The 21,426-nt window shown below is 41.7% G+C and overlaps 2 protein-coding genes across 2 annotated transcripts in view; both read left to right on the forward strand.

Annotated features, from left to right (window-relative positions):
- The window catches only part of LOC140535544 (sialoadhesin-like), a 73,015-nt gene that overhangs the window by 21,597 nt on the left and 29,992 nt on the right, over positions 1–21,426 (forward strand). The window contains 12 exon segments of the mRNA XM_072656944.1: positions 1,579–1,639; positions 2,713–2,952; positions 3,913–4,116; positions 4,274–4,543; positions 5,904–6,161; positions 6,268–6,525; positions 6,632–6,901; positions 8,262–8,519; positions 8,626–8,895; positions 9,890–10,144; positions 10,251–10,520; positions 19,295–19,536. Of these exon segments, the coding sequence (XP_072513045.1) occupies positions 1,579–1,639; positions 2,713–2,952; positions 3,913–4,116; positions 4,274–4,543; positions 5,904–6,161; positions 6,268–6,525; positions 6,632–6,901; positions 8,262–8,519; positions 8,626–8,895; positions 9,890–10,144; positions 10,251–10,520; positions 19,295–19,536 (2,856 nt within the window).
- On the forward strand, positions 14,893–19,357 carry LOC140536187 (sialic acid-binding Ig-like lectin 10). The gene is made up of 4 exons (XM_072657874.1): positions 14,893–14,970; positions 15,331–15,392; positions 17,159–17,518; positions 18,882–19,357. The coding sequence occupies exons 2-4, from the start codon at positions 15,341–15,343 to the stop codon at positions 19,166–19,168; spliced, it is 699 nt and encodes a 232-aa protein (XP_072513975.1). The 5' UTR covers positions 14,893–14,970; positions 15,331–15,340; the 3' UTR covers positions 19,169–19,357.

A 21,426-nucleotide genomic window follows, 5' to 3' on the forward strand; every position in this document is an offset into this window, starting at 1 on the left:
GCTGTAGAGTGTTTTTAGCATTGGCACTCAGGAACTGACCAGCCTTACCTGACCATCTAGAGTGGTCAGAGATAATAAAAGGTCTAGTGTGAGAAAATGCAGCAGGAGTCTCTCACACAGACGATACCTTATGACGGCATCTTAACCACATCCCTTTAGTCTGTTCAAACTGATGAAGCTCCTCCAGTTCTCTGCATTCGTTCTCTGGGTTCAGGAGATGAGCGTCGCTCAATGAAGGTAGGAGAACACTCTCAGTGCTTTTAGAATTAGTGAAGAGTGATGAATTTAGAGTTAATGAGTGGAGAAATGAGCTCGCTGAACAAGTGGAGTTGGACTGTTGGTCTCTAGAGGAGATTTCTACTGTAAACTTTCTGAACCCTTTCATTAAACAGAGAAAAATATTCATCAGAATAAATATCTCATCTAATGATCGTTAAAATATGATGAAAAGTCGCTTGTAAGGAAAAGAAATAGTCTTCAGGATGAATGTTGAGAAATATTCCAATCAGCCATTACATTAAAACCACCTGTCTAATACTGCGTAGGCCTCCTAATGCCACCAAAACAGCTCTGGCCTGTCTGTGTTTGAACTCCACAATACCTCTGAAGGTGTTCTGTGATATCTGGCACCAAGCAGCAGATCCTTAAACTCATCTAAGTTGTGAGGTGGGGCCTCCATGAGCATCAATGAGCTTTGGGTGCCCAGATCCTGTCGACGATTCAGTTTTTTCTCTCTTGGAGGACTGTTCATAGGTACTGACCACTGCAATACGTGGTACACGCCACAAGACCTGCCTGTTCTGAGCCAGTTTTCTAGCCATGGTTGTCTCAGATTCTAACGCTCTTACATCTTTCCTGCTTTTAACCCCATCATCACCTTCAAGACCTGACTGTTCACTTGCTGTCTGATATATCCACCCATTGACAGGAGCCTTTAGAACCAGATCATCAATGTTATTCACTTCACCTTTCAGTGGTTTTAATGTAATGGCTAGAGTGAGGATTGAACCCATAACCCTAGGCCCTTGTAGCAGGGACGGAGAGGTAGACATTTACGCATGCAGATCTTGTCCGTCTGGAAGGCGTGTACATGGCTGGAGCAGGGGGCGGAGTCTGGGACTGTGTTTCTGACACTCCGTCAGTCTCTAGTGTGTAGCCCCACCCCCTCACTCTCTCTGCCCCATAACATAAACTGCATCACATGACCAAATATGAAGCCTGTAAAAGCTCCCAGCCTCTCTTACAGCTCTCACTGTGTTGTATTAAATGAGAGATGACCACAACAGAAGTAATCTAATCCAAGATAGTTGCTATATTGTTGCCAAGTGGTTACTATGCTGTTCCATGTTGTTGCTATGAGCTATTCAGTTGCGTTAAGAATTTATATAGATTACCTCCATCTCTCAGTGTTGATCACATGAAGATCAGATCTCCAGAGGTTTTCAGAAAGGGGTCTCCTCATTTTCCACATGACTGTATTAACTGAAAGCTTGTGATTGGACAGATTTAGAGATACTGATGAGCTGTGAAATATTAATGATGTAAATAAACAGTATTGTGTGGTATATGTTCATACAGGCTGTGCTGATGATGTCACTCAGGATGTCTCTGACTGTTCCTCTGCTGGTTCTGATCTCAGGTCAGTCAGAGCTGTCTCTTTTCAGCATCATGTGACCCAAACTGTATTATTATTATTATTATTATTATTATTATTATTGTGTGTGAGTGTGTGTGTGTGTGTGTGTGTGTTTCATGGTAAACAGTTTTCTGCAGTGTGTTTCTGCTCCTCTGCAGCTCCTCCTCCACCCTACTGCAAGAGCTGTGGATCTTCTCACTTTGTGCTTTTAGCTCCAAATGAACTCAGCTTATTGCAGCTGATTATTCCAAACTCAGCTGAAATGAACAGCCTTAGAAATGAGCTGATGTGAGACTTTCTGCAGCAGCTTTACTGACTGAGACCCACAGAGTCTCCATTTACACACTTCTGGATTCTGTGTTGCAGGAGCTGTTGCTCAGGATTGGGGTGTGATATACAAGCCTACATCTATCTGTGCTCTAAAGGGGTCTACAGTGAACATGGCCTGCGTTTACACATATCATATTGATCACTCAGTCCAAAAAGCTTTCTGGAGTAAAGATCTGGTTACAGATGGAGAACCTCCTGATCTGTTAGAAGATCCAGAGTACAGAGGCAGGGTTCAGTACTAAAGAGATAAAACCAGCAACAGCACCCTCACACTGAGAGATGTGAGAGAAAATGACCAGAGGAAATACTACTTCAGATTTCTAACAGATAAAGGAGGAAAGTTTCTGGGTAAAGATGGAGTAGATCTTTTAGTCACAGGTAAGCTCCATCAGCAGAAATAAGACACTGTACTTCATTCACTGGTGAACAGGATTCCTCCAGAAGTTCTGTAATATAATCACATCAGTCCTTCAAACCACACCTGAAGAACATTGCTTAGAACTGGAGAACCAGAATCCACAAAGCATTTCAGAGTAAGAGAACAGTTTCTGTGAGTGAGATCTTCATAAACAGGACTGGATCTGATCCTAGGTCAGTATTTTAATTGGGTGATCAGGGTTTAGGTTTAGGTTTACTTTAAATTCTTCTTTAAGTTTGATTTCTTCTTTAAGACACCAGTGAGTTCTGACCCATTCATTCAGCTAATGTGAGGATGATGCAGTAGAACTGGGTTTCTCTTGTGGCAGATCTCCAGGTGGAGGTTCCTGAGAGAGTGAAAGAGGGAGGTAAAGTTACTCTCACAGGTAAAACCACCTGCAGTCTGACTAACAGACCAACATTCACCTGGTACAGAAATGGAGCTCCTTTACTCTCCAGAACTGACCAACTCCACCTGCAGTCGGTCAGCAGGGAGGATGCAGGCAGGTATCACTGTGCTGTAGAGGGTCAGGAGCTTCACTCTCCTGAGGTCACTCTTAATGTCAGATGTAAGTACAGATTCATTCATTCAGTCTCAGAAAACAAACAGAGCTGAGGGTTCATGCTGAACTGATTGTGCTCTAATTGAACCCAAAGCTGATGCAGCTTCAGGATCATCAGTGATCTCTGTCATAAGAGCATGTAAACCTCTTTAATCTCCTGGCGTTGATAACTCTGTTCATATTTAATATAGTAATGATTGCTTATATGTTCAGCTGTTTGATGAAATCAATCAAAAGCTTTCTGTTTCAGTAGCTGAACTTCAGAATATTAATCAGGTCAGTGTGAGGTACCAACTCCAAAGTACTGGGTAATTATTTTAGGTAGCTCCAAGACAGTCAAGCTAATGAACTTCACAAAATTACAGACATCAGCTGTGGCATGAAGGTAAGAGAGGCAGGCTTGAGACTGTAATATCACTGCTTCAATCCCCTGGACCTGCAGGAAGCTGGGATGCTGGTCTTTATTATCAGCTTAATGGTTAGAACTTGCATTCAGAAAATTTCAGAGTCGATGTCTGATTACTTTCTACTCATTGTACCTTAAACAATTACAGAGCACTTTGAAACTCAATCATTTTACATTTGCAGCATTTAGCTGATGCTCTTATCAAGAGCTACTTAAAAGGTTACTTATATTACAGAGGTGGGCCAATGTAGTGTTAGGAATATTGCCCAAGGATTTTTTTTATTGGTCTAACGCAGCATAGTCAGCCAAACCAGGAACCGAACCCCAGTCTCCCACCTGGTGTGGTTGCTCACTAGCAAGTAGTGGTGTTATCTGCACCACACCAATCCATATACCTCACACTGGTCCAGCTAATAGCTAAAATATGGGGCATTTTACTGTAATTAACTTAACAAACTTATTTGAAAAAAAACAAACAAACATGGGGTTCTTCTTAAGGGTGTTTGTAGCTTTCTTATTCAAACAAAAAGAATCTCTGTAATGTGTCGTTCTACCTGTAGATGGCCCAAAGAGAGTCTCAGTGTCCATCAGTCCCTCTGGTGAAATAGTGGAGGGCAGTTCAGTGACTCTGACCTGCAGCAGTGATGGAAACCCACCTGTGGAATATACCTGGGTTAAAGGAACATCATTAATAGCAACAGGAGAGACCTTCACAATGAAGAAGATCAGCTCTGTGAACAGTGGAGGATACAAGTGTAGATCCAGTAATGAACTTGGAGAGAAATCCTCTGATACTGTAACTCTGAATGTTCTGTGTGAGTAATTCATTAATATCCACTAAAGAGGAACTTACTGACTTTCATTAAGATCACTGGAACTCTCACAGTCTACTCATATATTCTCATATTTTCTATTTTCTAGATTCTCCAAAGAGAGTCTCAGTGTCCATCACTCCCCCTAGTAAAATAGTGGAGGGCATTTCAGTAACTCTGACCTGCAGCAGTGATGGAAACCCACCTGTGCAGAAATACACCTGGTTTAAGAAGGTGGATAAAGAAGTTGTGCAGAAATGGACCAATCAGATCTACAGCATCACAAACATCAGATCTGCAGATAGTGGAGAATATCAGTGCATGGCAGCCAACACACAAGGGTCTCGATCATCAGAGTACAAGTCATTAACTGTTCTATGTAAGTTCTTTTTCTGCTTCTTTGTTTATAAACAGTCTGAAGCTCCTCCTTCCAATTTAACATCCTATAAACTCTATGTCTACCTTATTGATGTCTCAATGACAAAGTCTGCATAGTTCCACTCAGATCAGCTCTATGCAGCTGTACTCAACCCAGCTCAAGTCAACTCGGCACAGCTTGGTTCTACTCCGTCACTTTATTTTACTTGAATTCAATTCAGCTAATCTTACTTCAACTCTACTTAGCTGAATTCAGTTCAGCTGATTCACTCCATTCCATTTAATTCACTTCTTCACTCTTCCCTAATCATCTCCCCTGTAAAATTATCCCATTCCTATTTTCACTAGCAACACAGCGTGATCATAAATCAGTTGAACTGTTTACTCAACAACCTTCTTACCTATTTGACCTCAATACTTCAATTGCAACCCTCTGCATTTATTTGAGTAGTCTATCACATCGCTTTCCAACTCAGTCAAGTCTCATCATCTAATACACCTCTCCTTCACTAGATGTTTTACTCCTGGACCACTTAGGTTCAAACAGGTATAATCCAGGACCCTCAGTTTAAATCAGATTAACTGCCTCTGGAGTTGAGAAGTTTGATGGCTTGTGGGAGAAAACTGTTGCAGACTCTTGTCCCGTTGGACCGGAAACTGTGGTACCTTCTTCCTGATCCATCGATGTTAAGCGGAGAGTGGTTGTGTTTACTCTCCACGGCTTCTGATTGGACAAAGGATGATGGTCCTGGGAACAGTAATGTCATCAATGCACTTGCTGATGTAAGCAGTCACTGAAGCTGTTTACTGCTCCAGGTTAACTGTGTCCCCAACAGTTGCAGCGTCCCTAAACATGTGCCATAAAGTGCATTCACAACAGTCCTGAATGGCAGAGATGAGATTCGCATATCTGATGTGTTCATGAGCCCAAAGTAACTTTCCACAAGCCGGTGCCAACCAGAGGACAATGGGTTCCCCTACAGAGCCCTGGTTCCTCTCAAAGTTTCTTCTAAGAGTTTTCCTTGTCTCTGTCAGCCTCAGTCACCAGGCATGTTATAAAATCACTGAATTCTGAACATGACTGAAGCCCCTCCTCCCCACCTATCATCCAATAAACTCCATCTGTATCTTCTTAAGTCTTCCCAAACATCCACCACTCCATCTCTTCCTTCCAATTCTCAAAGTGGGGGCTGACTTTATTCCTAAAGGTCCTCTGAGTTTCCCCTCTCTCTGACAGTGTCCTCCTAAATCATCATAAGCTGATGACATGGTCCAAACTAGCAAATGTTTAAATTGTGAAATTAAACTCAGACATTTCACTTCTGTATTTAAAGACGTTCTACAATCATTATATGTTCTAGATCCTCCAAAGAGTGTCTCAGTGTCCATCAGTCCCTCTGGTGAAATAGTGGAGGGCAGTTCAGTGACTCTGACCTGCAGCAGTGATGGAAACCCACCTGTGCAGAAATATACCTGGTTTAAAGGAGCATCATTAGTAGCAACAGGAGAGACCTTCACAATGAAGAAGATCAGCACTGTGAACAGTGGAGGATACAAGTGTAGATCCAGTAATGAACATGGAGAGAAATCCTCTGATACTGTAACTCTGAATGTTCTGTGTGAGTAATTCATTAATGTCCACTAATGAGGAACTTACAGACTTTCATTAAGATCACTGGAACTCTCACAGTCCACTCATATATTCTCATATTTTCTATTTTCTAGATTCTCCAAAGAGAGTCTCAGTGTCCATCAGTCCCTCTGGTGAAATAGTGGAGGGCAGTTCAGTGACTCTGACCTGCAGCAGTGATGGAAACCCACCTGTGCAGAAATATACCTGGTTTAAAGGAGCATCATTAGTAGCAACAGGAGAGACCTTCACAATGAAGAAGATCAGCTCTGTGAACAGTGGAGGATACAAGTGTAGATCCAGTAATGAACTTGGAGAGAAATCCTCTGATACTGTAACTCTGAATGTTCTGTGTGAGTAATTCATTAATATCCACTAAAGAGGAACTTACTGACTTTCATTAAGATCACTGGAACTCTCACAGTCCACTCATATATTCTCATATTTTCTATTTTCTAGATTCTCCAAAGAGAGTCTCAGTGTCCATCAGTCCCTCTGGTGAAATTGTGGAGGGCAGTTCAGTGACTCTGACCTGCAGCAGTGATGGAAACCCACCTGTGCAGAAATACACCTGGTTTAAGAAGGTGGATAAAGAAGTTGTGCAGAAATGGACCAATCAGATCTACAGCATCACAAACATCAGATCTGCAGATAGTGGAGAATATCAGTGCATGGCAGCCAACACACAAGGGTCTCGATCATCAGAGTACAAGTCATTAACTGTTCTATGTAAGTTCTTTTTCTGCTTCTTTGTTTATAAACAGTCTGAAGCTCCTCCTTCCAATTTAACATCCTATAAACTCTATGTCTACCTTATTGATGTCTCAATGACAAAGTCTGCATAGTTCCACTCAGATCAGCTCTATGCAGCTGTACTCAACCCAGCTCAAGTCAACTCGGCACAGCTTGGTTCTACTCCGTCACTTTATTTTACTTGAATTCAATTCAGCTAATCTTACTTCAACTCTACTTAGCTGAATTCAGTTCAGCTGATTCACTCCATTCCATTTAATTCACTTCTTCACTCTTCCCTAATCATCTCCCCTGTAAAATTATCCCATTCCTATTTTCACTAGCAACACAGCGTGATCATAAATCAGTTGAACTGTTTACTCAACAACCTTCTTACCTATTTGACCTCAATACTTCAACTGCAACCCTCTGCATTTATTTGAGTAGTCTATCACATCGCTTTCCAACTCAATCAAGTCTCATCATCTAATACACCTCTCCTTTACTAGATGTTTTACTCCTGGACCACTTAGGTTCAAACAGGTATAATCCAGGACCCTCAGTTTAAATCAGATTAACTGCCTCTGGAGTTGAGAAGTTTGATGGCTTGTGGGAGAAAACTGTTGCAGAGTCTTGTCCCGTTGGACTGGAAACTGTGGTACCTTCTTCCCGATCCGTCAATGTTAAGCGGAGAGTGGTTGTGTTTACTCTCCACGGCTTCTGATTGGACAAAGGATGATGGTCCTGGGAACAGTAATGTCATCAATGCACTTGCTGATGTAAGCAGTCACTGAAGCTGTTTACTGCTCCAGGTTAACTGTGTCACCAACAGTTGCAGCGTCCCTAAACATGTGCCATGAAGTGCACTCAGAACAGTCCTGAATGGCAGAGATGAGATTCCCATATCTGATGTGTTCATGAGCCCAAAGTAACTTTCCACAAGCCGGTGCCAACCAGAGGACAATGGGTTCCCCTACAGAGCCCTGGTTCCTCTCAAAGTTTCTTCTAAGAGTTTTCCTTGTCTCTGTCAGCCTCAGTCACCAGGCATGTTATAAAATCACTGAATTCTGAACATGACTGAAGCCCCTCCTCCCCACCTATCATCCAATAAACTCCATCTGTATCTTCTTAAGTCTTCCCAAACATCCACCACTCCATCTCTTCCTTCCAATTCTCAAAGTGGGGGCTGACTTTATTCCTAAAGGTCCTCTGAGTTTCCCCTCTCTCTGACAGTGTCCTCCTAAATCATCATAAGCTGATGACATGGTCCAAACTAGCAAATGTTTAAATTGTGAAATTAAACTCAGACAGTTCACTTCTGTATTTAAAGACGTTCTACTATCATTATATGTTCTAGATCCTCCAAAGAGAGTCTCAGTGTCCATCAGTCCCTCTGGTGAAATAGTGGAGGGCAGTTCAGTGACTCTGACCTGCAGCAGTGATGGAAACCCACCTGTGCAGAAATATACCTGGTTTAAAGGAGCATCATTAGTAGCAACAGGAGAGACCTTCACAATGAAGAAGCTCAGCTCTGTGAACAGTGGAGGATACAAGTGTAGATCCAGTAATGAACATGGAGAGAAATCCTCTGATACTGTAACTCTGAATGTTCTGTGTGAGTAATTCATTAATGTCCACTAATGAGGAACTTACTGACTTTCATTAAGATCACTGGAACTCTCACAGTCCACTCATATATTCTCATATTTTCTATTTTCTAGATCCTCCAAAGAGAGTCTCAGTGTCCATCAGTCCCTCTGGTGAAATAGTGGAGGGTAGTTCAGTAACTCTGACCTGCAGCAGTGATGGAAACCCACCTGTGCAGAAATACACCTGGTTTAAGAAGGCGGATAAAGAAGTTCTGCAGAAATGGACCAATCAGATCTACAGCATCACAAACATCAGCTCTGTAGATAGTGGAGAATATCAGTGCATGGCAGCCAACACACAAGGGTCTCGATCATCAGAGTACAAGTCATTAACTGTTCTATGTAAGTTCTTTTTCTGCTTTTTTGTTTATAATCAGTCTGAAGCTCCTCCTCCAAATTTAACATCCTATGAACTCCACCTTGTTCACGTATCTGTGACAAAGTTTTCACAGTTCCACTAAGCTCAGCACAGTACTCAGTACACAGTTCCACTCAGGAATACCCTACAAACTGTCAACATAATCCAAGACCCTCAGTGTAAATCAGTTTAACTGTCTCTGGAGTTGAGAAGTCTGATGGCTTGTGGAAAAAAGCTGTTGCAGAGTCTTGTCGCGTTGGACCGGAAGCTGTGGTACCTTCTTCCTGATGGCAGGAGGAAGAAGTTTGTGTGAAGGGTGGGTGGGGTCATCCACAATGCTGGTTGCTTTGGTGCAAATGTCCATGGTGGATGGGAGTGAGACTCCAATGATCCTCTCAGCTGTTTTCATTATTTGTAGGAGGGTCTTGTGGTCAGAGGCAGTGTAGTGCCCAAACCAGGCAGTGATGCAGCTGCTCAGGTTGCTCTCCATGGTGCCTCTGTAAAAGATGGTGAGGATGGGTGGACGGAGATGGGCCTTTCTGAGCTTCCGAAGGAAATAGAGATGCTGCTGGGCTTTCTTGGCTGTAGAGCTGGTGTTCAGGGTCCAGGTGAGGTTCTCTGCTAAGTGGAGACCAAGGAACGTGGTGCTCTTGATGTTCTTTATAGTGGACCCGCTGATGTAGAGCTGAGAGTGGTCGTGTTGTGCTCTCCTGAAGAAAACAACCATTTTCTTGGTCTTGTCTGCATTCAGGTGAAGGTTGTTGAATTTACACCAGTCTGTCAGCCGCTGCACCTCCTCTCTGTATGTTGACCCAGCACTGTTGTGTCATTGGTGAACTTTATGATGTGGTTTGGGCTGTGTTTTGCTGCACAGTCTTAAGACAGCAGGGTGAACAGCAGAAAGCTCAGAACACTGTAATGTCCTCCTCTTAAAAGATGTAATTTCCAGTGATAGTTATTTTGTTCTCTGATATTTAGATCCTCCAAAGAGAGTTTCAGTGTCCATCAGTCCCTCTGGTGAAATAGTGGAGGGCAGTTCAGTGACTCTGACCTGCAGTAGTAATGGAAACCCACCTGTGCAATATACCTGGTTTAAAGGAACATCATTAGTAGCAACAGGAGAGACCTTCACAATGAAGAAGATCAGCTCTGTGAACAGTGGAGGATACAAGTGTAGATCCAGTAATGAACATGGAGAGAAATCCTCTGATACTGTAACTCTGAATGTTCTGTGTGAGTAATTCATTAATATCCACTAATGAGGAACTTACTGACTTTCATTAAGATCACTGGAACTCTCACATTCCACTCATATATTCTCATATTTTCTATTTTCTAGATCCTTCAAAGAGCGTCTCAGTGTCCATCAGTCCCTCTGGTGAAATAGTGGAGGGCGGTTCAGTGACTCTGACCTGCAGCAGTGATGGAAACCCACCTGTGCAGAAATACACCTGGTTTAAGAAGGTGGATAAAGAAGTTCTGCAGAAATGGACCAATCAGATCTACAGCATCACAAACATCAGATCTGCAGATAGTGGAGAATATCAGTGCATGGCAACCAACACACAAGGGTCTCGATCATCAGAGTACAAGTCATTAACTGTTCTATGTAAGTTCTTGTTCTGCTTCATTTAGAGTTGAAATGATGAAACTGACATAATCTGAGACGTCATCTCTGTATTTAAAGAAAGCTCTTCTATCATTATATTTCATAGACGCTCCAAAGAAAGTCTGGGTGTCCATCAGTGAATCAGCTTGGAGCAGTTCAGTGACTCTGACCTGCAGCAGTGATGGAAACCCACCTGTGCAGAATTACACCTGGTTTAAAGAAGGTGGGGGCTCACCTGTAGGATCTGGACACAGTTACAGTGGTGTACAGAGTGGATCCTACTACTGTGTAGCTCAGAATACATACGGCTCTCAGACAGCATCTGCAGTGCCGGTCACTCTAGAAGGTGTTAATGGTGGGAAAAGATACATTAAGTTGAATATCTCTCATTAATATTTATAAAAATTAGCATCATTTCTAACTGAGTTTGTCTGTTATCTGCACACAGGGGTCAAGAGTATTGGTCTGTATGCAGGTGTTGGAGTGTCTGCTGGCTGTTTGTTGGTCATTGGTGTTATTGTGTGTGTAAGGTAAGAGTATGAAGATTAGACGATCAACAAGCTGAAACAAGTGATTTAAAAATGAACATTAATGCAGATTATTTTACCTTATTTTGAATCAAACCAGATGTTTTCAGTTTAATCAACTTTTTATTAAAGCTAATAATAAAACATGAGATTCAGCAGAACATGAGACAGAGCAGGACTAACGTTCATAGTAAGGTAATGACTGATCAATAATAAATCATGCTGATAAAACACTGACTCTTCTCTGAAAGCAGGAACATGAAGAAGAAGAGAAAGGTGGAGGAACACGACTACCAGGTGAGCTGTTAAAGACTGCTGTTGGAGAGAAGCTGCACAGTTTAGTGTTTTCTAATCTGATTGAGCTCCTGAAGGGCTTGTTTCTGACCTGTTGAGCTGATTCAGTGGGTTCGAGCAGGGTAAACACTCCACTCTGCAGTGTAGAGGAACTCCAGCAGCTGGAGTCATTACAGATCTCCACCTGTAGATGGCTGTGCTGGATAAGACGTGTGTGTAGAGAAGCACAGGTGTAGAGTAAGAGGCCTGTCCAAGGTGCTGATTGAGGCCTCTTACTCAAATCTCAAAATTTGATTTGATTTTATTTGATTTGAGTAAGAGGCCTGTCCAAGGTGCTGATTGAGGGCTCTGCAGTTTGGAGTCTCCAGCACTGTGATTCAGTCTCAGCACCTCCGCTCACAACAACACTTCATGAACATCACAGACCAGAAGAATGAGAGAAAACTGTGATTCTTAAACTTTCAGAAATAGTTTACGAGTCAACAACCAACTCAACGTCTTCACTCTGATGTGTTTTCTGGGAAATGTCTCCATAGTCTTAGTTGAGAACAGTCCTGGATAAAACTGGTGAACATTCCTGCTGCAGCTTCTTAAAGTGAGGCATCAAACATGTCAGGCTGTGGTTAAAGGAGGAGATTCAGATGAATGAATTTAATGAAGGAGTGAATTTATTTAGTTCTGTGTTCAAACTGCTCCTGTTATCTAACCCTCCTCTCTCCAGAACGCTGACCCTAATGCTCAGGACGACACGTACATGGCTCTTCACCCCATGTCCAGGTCCTCTGATGATGTGTACCACACACTTGCAGTAAGTGTCTCTTCAGAAACACAGTTCACTCAGACATTCAGATTCAGAAAGAACTCCTACAAACACCAAATGTCTTCATTTCTCCTCCTCTGCTTCATTCTGTCTCTCCCTCAAACAGACTGTTGATTCCAGACCTGCTGATGATGTCTACACAGCTCTGGATCCTCAGTGCAGATCTCCTGAGTACGACACTCTAGCAGTGAGTGAATCCACGTGTACTGATGACTGTTTTGGAGCTCCTGGAAGATCTGGTAGACTTTAAGCTCCACCAGCGTCTCCACTTTGGACTCTCCTTCACTAGCAACTGAACAGCTTCACACGTTCTTCATCTGTGGAGTTTGTACTGGGATCTGTTTTCTCAGCTCTTCTGTTTGTCTTCCTCATGTTTCTTCTTCCTCCATGATCCTGCTGGAGTCTTCATCTGCTTTTTCAGCTCTTCTTCTGTTTAAAGTATTGTAGTGCAGATCTGCGATCAGTTGTCAGGATTGATTTCAAATCCTTCAAATTATTAAGTATTATTAAGTATCTTCTGTTTCAGCATGAGGTATTTGACTCTTCTTCCAGGCATTATTAAACACATGTTCTGAGTGTGGATGAGTTAGTCAGTTCTTTAGTTTTGACCTTGTTCAACATTGTAAACCTTCCTAGAAACATCTACAGACATATATTTATAGTGTCTTCTTTTGTGGCACTGATCTTCATATCTCTGATCATATCTGTTTCTCATTTCTCATCACACAGAGATCACACAGAGACATCAACTACTCCACAGTATCACTTTTAGGGATCTTAGAAATGGTGGGTTTCCTGCTCTCACGAACATGCTTGATCTGTCGTCCATCCCGTAGTGAATGATGTCATCTTTTGAAGTTCTGGTTACACAATTAAGATGGCACTATCTTAGCCACCTTAGCCCAGTATGGCCTTCACAGAATACTGATACTGTCACATCTTGTAGCTCTGGGTTGTGAAGAATGAAAGCTGTAGGACTAGAGCTGGAGCATATGTGCATGCAGTGGTTCATAAAGATCATGTCCTTAAAAGGTTAAAACTGACAGTTACACCATTGCCATCAGCAACGGCCAGGGAAATGGTTAACTTTTTTTTTCTGCTGTTTACAGCTTCTCCTTTACCCCATCAGCAGAACTGATGTTGTATGTGCGTTCAGATATTCACTTTTTTATGCTGCATTAAAGGGTTTTCTGCTTTTCTCCTGCTGGCAGTCCAGAAGAGAAAGATGGATAAAGAGTCAGGTGAGTCTCTACAGAGCTCTAGATATCAGTCAGTCAGTGATGGGTCTGATGGGACAGAGTGCATGTAGTTACATCTACATTCCTCTAGATGGCAGCATGAACCAACAGTAGATGACAAAACATCTCTGACATCATCACCACAGAGACCAATCAGAATAGAAGAACCACAAACCAGCCTGAGAGAGAGAGAGAGAGAATATATTCAGGATTCAGTTTGAAAGACTCTTATTATTATACCATGCTCTGTTATTGAGAGAGAAAGTGAGGATGAAGTCCAGCAGAGTTTGGAGACACTTTTAGAACAGGACATTTTGTAAATCGTGGGAACTGATTTGTAGAAATAAATTGTATAGTATATGCTGTACTATTTCATGTTCACTGTTGCGTTTTTATTGTTTTGTTTTTTTTTCTTATTAAATACACCGATCAGTTATAACATTAAAACACTGAGTGAATAACATTGATGACCTGGTTCGAGTGGCACCTGTCAAGGTTTGGATATGTGAACAGCCAGTTCTTGAAGGTGATAAATGGAAGCAGGAAAGATGGACAAGTATAGGAATCAGAGACACTTTGACTAGAACAAAACTGTGATGTTCTAGACGACTGGGTCAGATCCTCTCCAAAACACCATGCAGATCTTTTGGCGTATTCCCAGTATGCAGTGGTCAGTGCCTACTGAAAGTGCTCCAAAGAAGGACAACCGGTGAACCGGCGACAGGGTCATGGCCTAAGTGTAAGTGATGCTCATGAAGGTCACATCACAGTTTACAGGACTTAAAAGATCTGTTGCTAACGTCTTGGTGCCAGATACCACAGTACACCTTCAGAGGTTTTGTGGAGTCCATGCCTGTAGTTTTCCCAGTGATATTAGCTAATTAATTTTTTATTTTTGTTTTGCTGATTAATTTATTGTAAATGATCAAAAATAAGAATAAATAAGTAAATCATACATACTCTTAAGATCTATATGATCAAAATTAAATATTCATAAATAAATGAGTCTCACTAAGTGGGTCTGTATATAGCATATTGAAGGACTGCAGGATAATTTGTTCCTTTCTGTCTGTCTGTCAATGTGACCACTTCCTCACTCCCCATGGGCTTGTCAAACAGTAATGTCATCAGTGGGTTGTGGTGGGCTGTGTTAGTGTGAGCATCTCACTCTCTTTCTCTCTGTCTCTCCTACTGACCTTGATACAGTGCCTCTAAAGTGTAGCTCACACATAACCGTTATGAGAATAAACCATATTATATTTTCTGACAGATGAGTAAGCCAGTCTAACACAGGTTTCCAAGTATACAATTAGATTTGTTGGCCCAGTTCTGACTAAAGTGTCATGTATTAGTGTACTCCAAATGTTCTGGTTTGTTCTGGCTGAGTGGAGCGTCATTGTGGCAAGAAGGAATGACGCAGTAAAAAAAAGCAGAAGAGGGATACAAGAAGTGTGTACACTTTCAGAATGTAGGAAACCTCAGAAAGTGTTGTAACTTGAAAACCTTAAAGCTGCTACTTGTTGCTTCATTTGCTGTTCAGACTAAATAGTGAGCAGACTGCCACCAGCCAGGTAAGAACAACTGTATTTACTTTTTTTAAGATAATAAGACATTTATAACCTATGTTCACATTTGTCTAGATATTCATAGAGTATCATTCATTCATCTTGGTCAGGTCAAGTTCATGTTTCTAAGCTAGGTTTTCTCTTTAGTTTAATGTAATTTTGTAATTTGTTTAAATTCCTATGTTCTTCAGCATTAATGAAATATCATGTTGAAACTGTTACATGATAAGCTTTTAGACTGGAACTCTGAAATGTACATATTTCTAACATATTTCATTAGTTTTAAACTACATACCGCACCTACAGTTACAGTTAAATAAATATAATGATTATTTTGAAAAATGTATTCCTTGTTATTTTTAAAAGCTTTGCTGTGATGTCAGTCAGAAGAACTCCTCCCACTCTGATCATTCTTCTTGCAGTCAATGGTGAGTTCATGTCATTAAATCATGAGACAGTACAGTACACAATGATCAAGACATCTTTTCTAATTACAGTCTCTTCTGAAGAAACAGCGAGGCCTTGTATTATTGCTTTACACTGAAGACATTAAGGTTTGAGCTCAAATGATAAGGTGATAGACAGAGGATAGAGCAGAATTTTAATGTTTATTTTTTATTATTTACATCTAAATATTGTAACATGCAACCTCCTGTTTGGATCCATCCATTTTTTTCAAGTGAGTAAAAATCAATAACAGTCTCCACAGACCTGATTTGTAAAAGAAATATCGAGGCCATACCACAAGATGCAAACCGTTCATTATCTGTAAGACTCAGATTCGAATTTGCAAAGAAATACAGAAATGAGACATAAAAGTTTTATGACTGATCAAACCACGATTTACCTCCATCAACATGTGGAAAAAGAAAGAATAAGCATAAACACATCAGTCAAGCATGGTGGAGGCAGTGTCATGACATGCCTGCTTGTGGAATAGGTTCACTAATCCTTATTTATGATGTGATTGATGATGATAGCAATGAATTCAGTCTACAGAAACATTCTGTCTGCCAGTTTACAGAGACATGCTTTGGTGCTTTGTATCAATGTCCTTGTAAACATATGAAATTGTGACACAGGGAAATGTTGGGCAGAGCTAAAAATGGCTCCTCAATAATTTGTATTTCTTATTTTTCACAACACAAAACCGCTAACATCACACATTGTGCTTATATAGCCATGACTGAATTTCTTGACCCTCCTTCCTGAGGACCTACGAACTCACACAAGGACATGAACAATAACTGAATGTTGAAGACGTGGCAAGTACCACTGAAAATTGGCAAATCTGACATAGTGACTATTGTAAAAGACGAAAACATTGTATAATCGATATTTAGTCAGATATAAAATCAGTTGTGTTGGACGAGCTCACTAGCTGCCATGCTATCACTGTAGTAGCGGTGTTGAACAAGCCCGCTAACCACAGTACTATCCCAAAGGTAGTAATGTTGGACAAGCCCTCTGGCTGCCATGCTATTAATGCAGTTGTGGTGTTGAAGGAGCCCGCTAGCTACAGTGCTCTCACAAAGGTAGTAATGTTGGACAAGCCCGCTAGCCGGCTTGCTATTACTGCAGTAGTGCTTTCGGACAAGGTAGCTTTTTGAGCCTACATGCGCCTACATATCACTTTGGACTTTGATACACACAATTATGGTATGTCTTCACACCCTTTCCCTTTACGGTAATATTTTAAGCAAGGAGACCCAACCACATCTTACCTAAGATTACATCTCCTCTCTGCAGCACAGGTCAATCAGTCAGTAAGTGAAAATGCCTCTTCTAGGAAAACAAGAGCCAGTCCTTGTGTATGTGTGTTTCACCAATGTTTGTGAGTTAGTCAGTAGGTGAAAATACCTCTTGTAGGCTGGGCTGATGAAAGGTGAAATTGTGGTCTTTAGATCTCAAGCAAAAAAGTGTTGGCCCTGCTATTCAAATACTTTTAAATGTGATTGTATGACTAATATGTTGTGTGTTCAGTGTGGTGTACTTTGCATCTCCTTCTCCACCCTCCTGCTTCTCACTTTGTGCTTTTAGCTCCAAACGAGCTCAGCTTATTGCAGCTGATTATTCCAAACTCAGCTGAAATGAACAGCCTTAGAAATGAGCTGAAGTGAGACTTTCTGCAGCAGCTTTACTGGCTGAGACCCATAGAGTCTCCATTTACACACTTCTGGATTCTGTGTTGCAGGAGCTGTTGCTCAGAGATTGTGGGATGTGAATTTCAACCCTAACCCTATCTGTGCTCTAAAGGGGTCTACAGTGACCATGGGCTGCACTTACATATATCCATTGGATCAGTCAGCCAAAATAACCTACTGGACCAAAGAGCTGATTAGACCTGCTTCAGAACCTGCTGATCTGTTAGATGATGCAGAGTACATAGGCAGAGTTCAGTACCTCGGAGACAAACACCACAACTGCACCTTCATGCTGAAGGATTTGACAGAAAAGGACCAGAGCAACTACTACTTCAGATTTAAAACAAATAAAACTACTGGAGAGCGTTATAAATATCAGAGTAAAGACGGAGTAGATCTTTCAGTCACAGGTAAGCTCCATCAGCAGAAATAAGACACTGTACTTCATTCACTGGTGAACAGGATTCCTCCAGCAGTTCTGTAATATAATCACATCAGTCCTTCAAACCACACCTGAAGAACACTGCTTAGAACTGGAGAACCAGAATCCACAAAGCATTTCAGAGTAAGAGAGCTGATCTAGGATCAGTTTCTGTGAGTGAGATCTTCATAAACAGGACTGGATCTGATCCTAGGTTTTACTGAATATAAGTTCAGTTTTAGCTGCACTGTAGTAATTGTAGTATCAGTGATCACACGGTTTGGAGGATTGTGCTGCTTAACTGTGTGGAATGGGTGTCTGGGAAAAGTGCGTGGTGCAGGGCGTATTGAGTAATGTGAAAGCTTTGCGGAAGAGGTTGTTTGTCAGTCTGTGGTATTGTGTACATTTTGTGTAAATTTCACAGGATTGCTCACAATTGTAAATGGGCCAGTGGGGTATTTGGTGATGTTAGGAGCTCCCATAGTGCAGTCAGTGCTAGTGCAGTTTTCCAATGATTAACTGGTTGATTAATTGGGAGTGTTGGCCGGTTGGGTGAGTGCTCCGCTAGCCGCTCCGCTGTTGAAAGGTGGGACTGAGTGTTGAACGTTTTCATGAACATTCATATTTCTCCTCAGTGGCCGGTCTTCTGGTACAACACTGTTATGCAGTGTCAGTATGGACTACTGGAGGTGTCCTGCCTTTCTTTATGTCCTCAGGGAATAAAGCCTCGCCTTTCCAAATTTTGACCTGTGCAGTGTGTGGAATGTGCTGACTATCCTAAAGAGTTCACCTATTATGCTGATTTGGGTGTCCTGTCTTTCTTTTTGGCTTCAGAAGTTCACTCTGTATGCTTTCCCACTGTCTTTGCAATCAGTCTAGTTGCATGATCGGACAGTACTACTGGACTTTCACATCAGTTGTCAGCTTGACTTAACAGTCATGAGGTGCCCTAATGTTCGGGGGAAGGGGGTGTTGTAATTATTAAATAGTCAGAGCATCTTTTGTTATACAATATAGACCAACTGCTGTAGGTCATGTTGGGAAGGTTATGATTTGTATTGGGAACAGTTTTCCCAAGACATTTTATACTGATGAGGGTCAGTGAAACCGGCTAGAAATTGTTTAGGCTCCTAGAAGACACTACTTTGAATACTGGATTAATGATGAGCACTGGTTAGTGGCCTATACCAGTGATATGTTAATGAGGTACAGTAGATTATGATCTTCACAGTTGTAAACAGTTCCAGTGGCTGCTTAACACCTTCCACCACATTCTGTAAATAGTGCTAGTGACCCATTCATTCAGCTAATGTGAGGATGATGCAGTAGAAGTGGGTTTCTCTTGTTGGCAGATCTCCAGGTGGAGGTTCCTGAGAGAGTGATGGAGGGAGGTGAAGTCACCCTCAAATGTAAAACCACCTGCAATCTGACTATCAGACCAACATTCACCTGGTACAGAAATGGAGCTCCTTTATCCTCCAGAACTGACCAACTCCATCTGCAGTCGGTCAGCAGGGAGGATGCAGGCAGGTATCACTGTGCTGTAGAGGATCAGGAGCTTCACTCTCCTGAGGTCACTCTTAATGTCAGATGTAAGTACAGATTCTTTCATTCAGTCTCAGAAAACAAACAGAGCTGAGGGTTCAAGCTGAACTGATTGTGGCTAAAGTTTAAACTCTACTAAGTATTTTTGTGTAAAAATTAACTACACATATTAACTTCCACAGGACTCCCCATGAAGTGTAATGTCTTATTTTACCTCTAGATGGCCCAAACAAAGTCTCAGTGTCCATCAGTCCCTCTGGTGAAATAGGGGAGGGCAGTTCAGTGAATCTGACCTGCAGCTATGATGCAAACCCACCTGTGCAGAACTACACCTGGTTTAAAGAAGGTGGAAGTTCACCTGTAGGATCTGGAAACAGTTACAGCTTTACCCTGGACTCCAAAAGCAGTGGATGGTACTACTGTGAGGCTCAGAATGAACACGGGCCTAAAAGATCATCTGCTGTACCCCTCACTTTACAAGGTCTTTAAAGAAATGTCATCTAAACATTTGTAGATGTTTAGATGTTGGGTGGAGTTTTGTAGAGCATAAAACATTGGCTCTGTGTGTCTTTAAGCAGAACACTCCGTGGTTCTATATGTGGGGGTCGGAGTCGGACTCTGTGGGGTTGCAGCGATTATGGCTGTTGTTTTTTTGATGTGGTAAGAATGAACATCTGTGTGAACATTTGTGTTATTTTGACGTATTTGAATCTGTTCTCTCCATGTTCCTTTATCAGAGAACTGAAATCAGATCAGATGTTGTCAGTTTAATCAACTTTCTATTAAAGCTAATAATAAAACATGAAATTCAGCAGAACATGAGACAGAGCAGGACTGACGTTCATAGTAAGGTAATGACTGATCAATAATAAATCATGCTGATAAAACACTGACTCTTCTCTGAAAGCAGGAACAAGAAGAAGAAGAGAAAGGTGGAGGAACACGACTACCAGGTGAGATGTTAAAGACTGCTGTTGGAGAGAAGCTGCACAGTTTAGTGTTTTCTAATCTGATTGAGCTCCTGAAGGGCTTGTTTCTGACCTGTTGAGCTGATTTAGTGGGTTCGAGCAGGGTAAACACTCCACTCTGCAGTGTAGAGGAACTCCAGCAGCTGGAGTCATTACAAATCTCCACCTGTAGATGGCTGTGCTGGATAAGACGTGTGTGTAGAGAAGCACAGGTGTAGAGTAAGAGTGTTGTCCAAGGTGCTGATTGAGAGCTCTGCAGTTTGGAGTCTCCAGCACTGTGATTCAGTCTCAGCACCTCCGCTCACAACAACACTTCATGAACATCACAGACCAGAAGAATGAAAGAAAACTGTGATTCTTAAACTTTCAGAAATAGTTTACGAGTCAACAACCAACTCAATGTCTTCACTCTGATGTGTTTTCTGGGAAACGTCTCCATAGTCTTAGTTGAGAACAGTCCTTTACACTCAGCAGTGTTTAGCTCTGTAACATCCTGGATAAAACTGGTGAACATTCCTGCTGGAGCTTCTTGAAGTGAGGCATCAAACATGTCAGGTTGTGGTTAAAGGAGGAGATTCTGATGAATGGATTTAATGAAGGAGTGAATTTATTTAGTTCTGTGTTCAAACTGCTCCTGTTCTCTAACCCTCCTCTCTCCAGAACACTGACCCTAATGCCCAGGACGACACGTACACGGCTCTTGACCCCATGTCCAGGTCCTCTGATGATGTGTACCACACACTTGCAGTAAGTGTCTCTTCAGAAACACAGTTCACTCAGACATTCAGATTCAGAAAGAACTCCTACAAACACCAAATGTCTTCATTTCTCTTCCTCTGCTTCATTCTGTCTTTCCCTCAAACAGACTGTTGATTCCAGACCTGCTGATGATGTCTACACAGCTCTGGATCCTCGGTGCAGATCTCCTGAGTATGACACTCTAGCAGTGAGTGAATCCACTTGTACTGATGACTGTTTTGGAGCCCCTGGAAGATCTGGTAGACTTTAAGCTCCAGCAAACCCACAATGGTCACAGAAATATCTGACAGAAAGAATCTGACAAAAGTAATAATAAATTAAAATGCAATTAAAATTAACAAATGAAAGTCAGACATTGCTTTTTAACCATGCTTCATCAGAATTATTTTTTTAAAATAAACTCATGAAACAGGCCTGGACAGAAATGATGGTACCCTTAACTTAATGTTTTGTTGCACAACCTTCTGAGGCAAACACTGCAATCAAATGACTCCTCTAACTGTCCATGAGACTTCTGCACCTCTCAGCAGGTATTTTGGCCCACTCTTCATGAGCAAACTGCTTCAGTTGTCTCAGGTCTGAAGGGCGCCTTTTCCAGACAGTATGTTTCAGCTCCCTTCAAAGA

The sequence above is a fragment of the Salminus brasiliensis genome, chromosome 15 (genome assembly GCF_030463535.1).
Source record: "Salminus brasiliensis chromosome 15, fSalBra1.hap2, whole genome shotgun sequence".
Lineage (NCBI taxonomy): Eukaryota > Metazoa > Chordata > Actinopteri > Characiformes > Bryconidae > Salminus > Salminus brasiliensis.

Excerpts from the sequence above, each read along its gene's own strand:
- LOC140536187 (XM_072657874.1), top strand. The coding sequence starts at position 15,341 with ATGTCAGTCAGAAGAACTCCTCCCACTCTGATCATTCTTCTTGCAGTC. Across the intron at positions 15,393-17,158 it reads CATTCTTCTTGCAGTCAATG|GAGCTGTTGCTCAGAGATTG; the intron begins GTGAGTTCATGT and ends TCTGTGTTGCAG. Across the intron at positions 17,519-18,881 it reads AGTAGATCTTTCAGTCACAG|ATCTCCAGGTGGAGGTTCCT; the intron begins GTAAGCTCCATC and ends TCTTGTTGGCAG.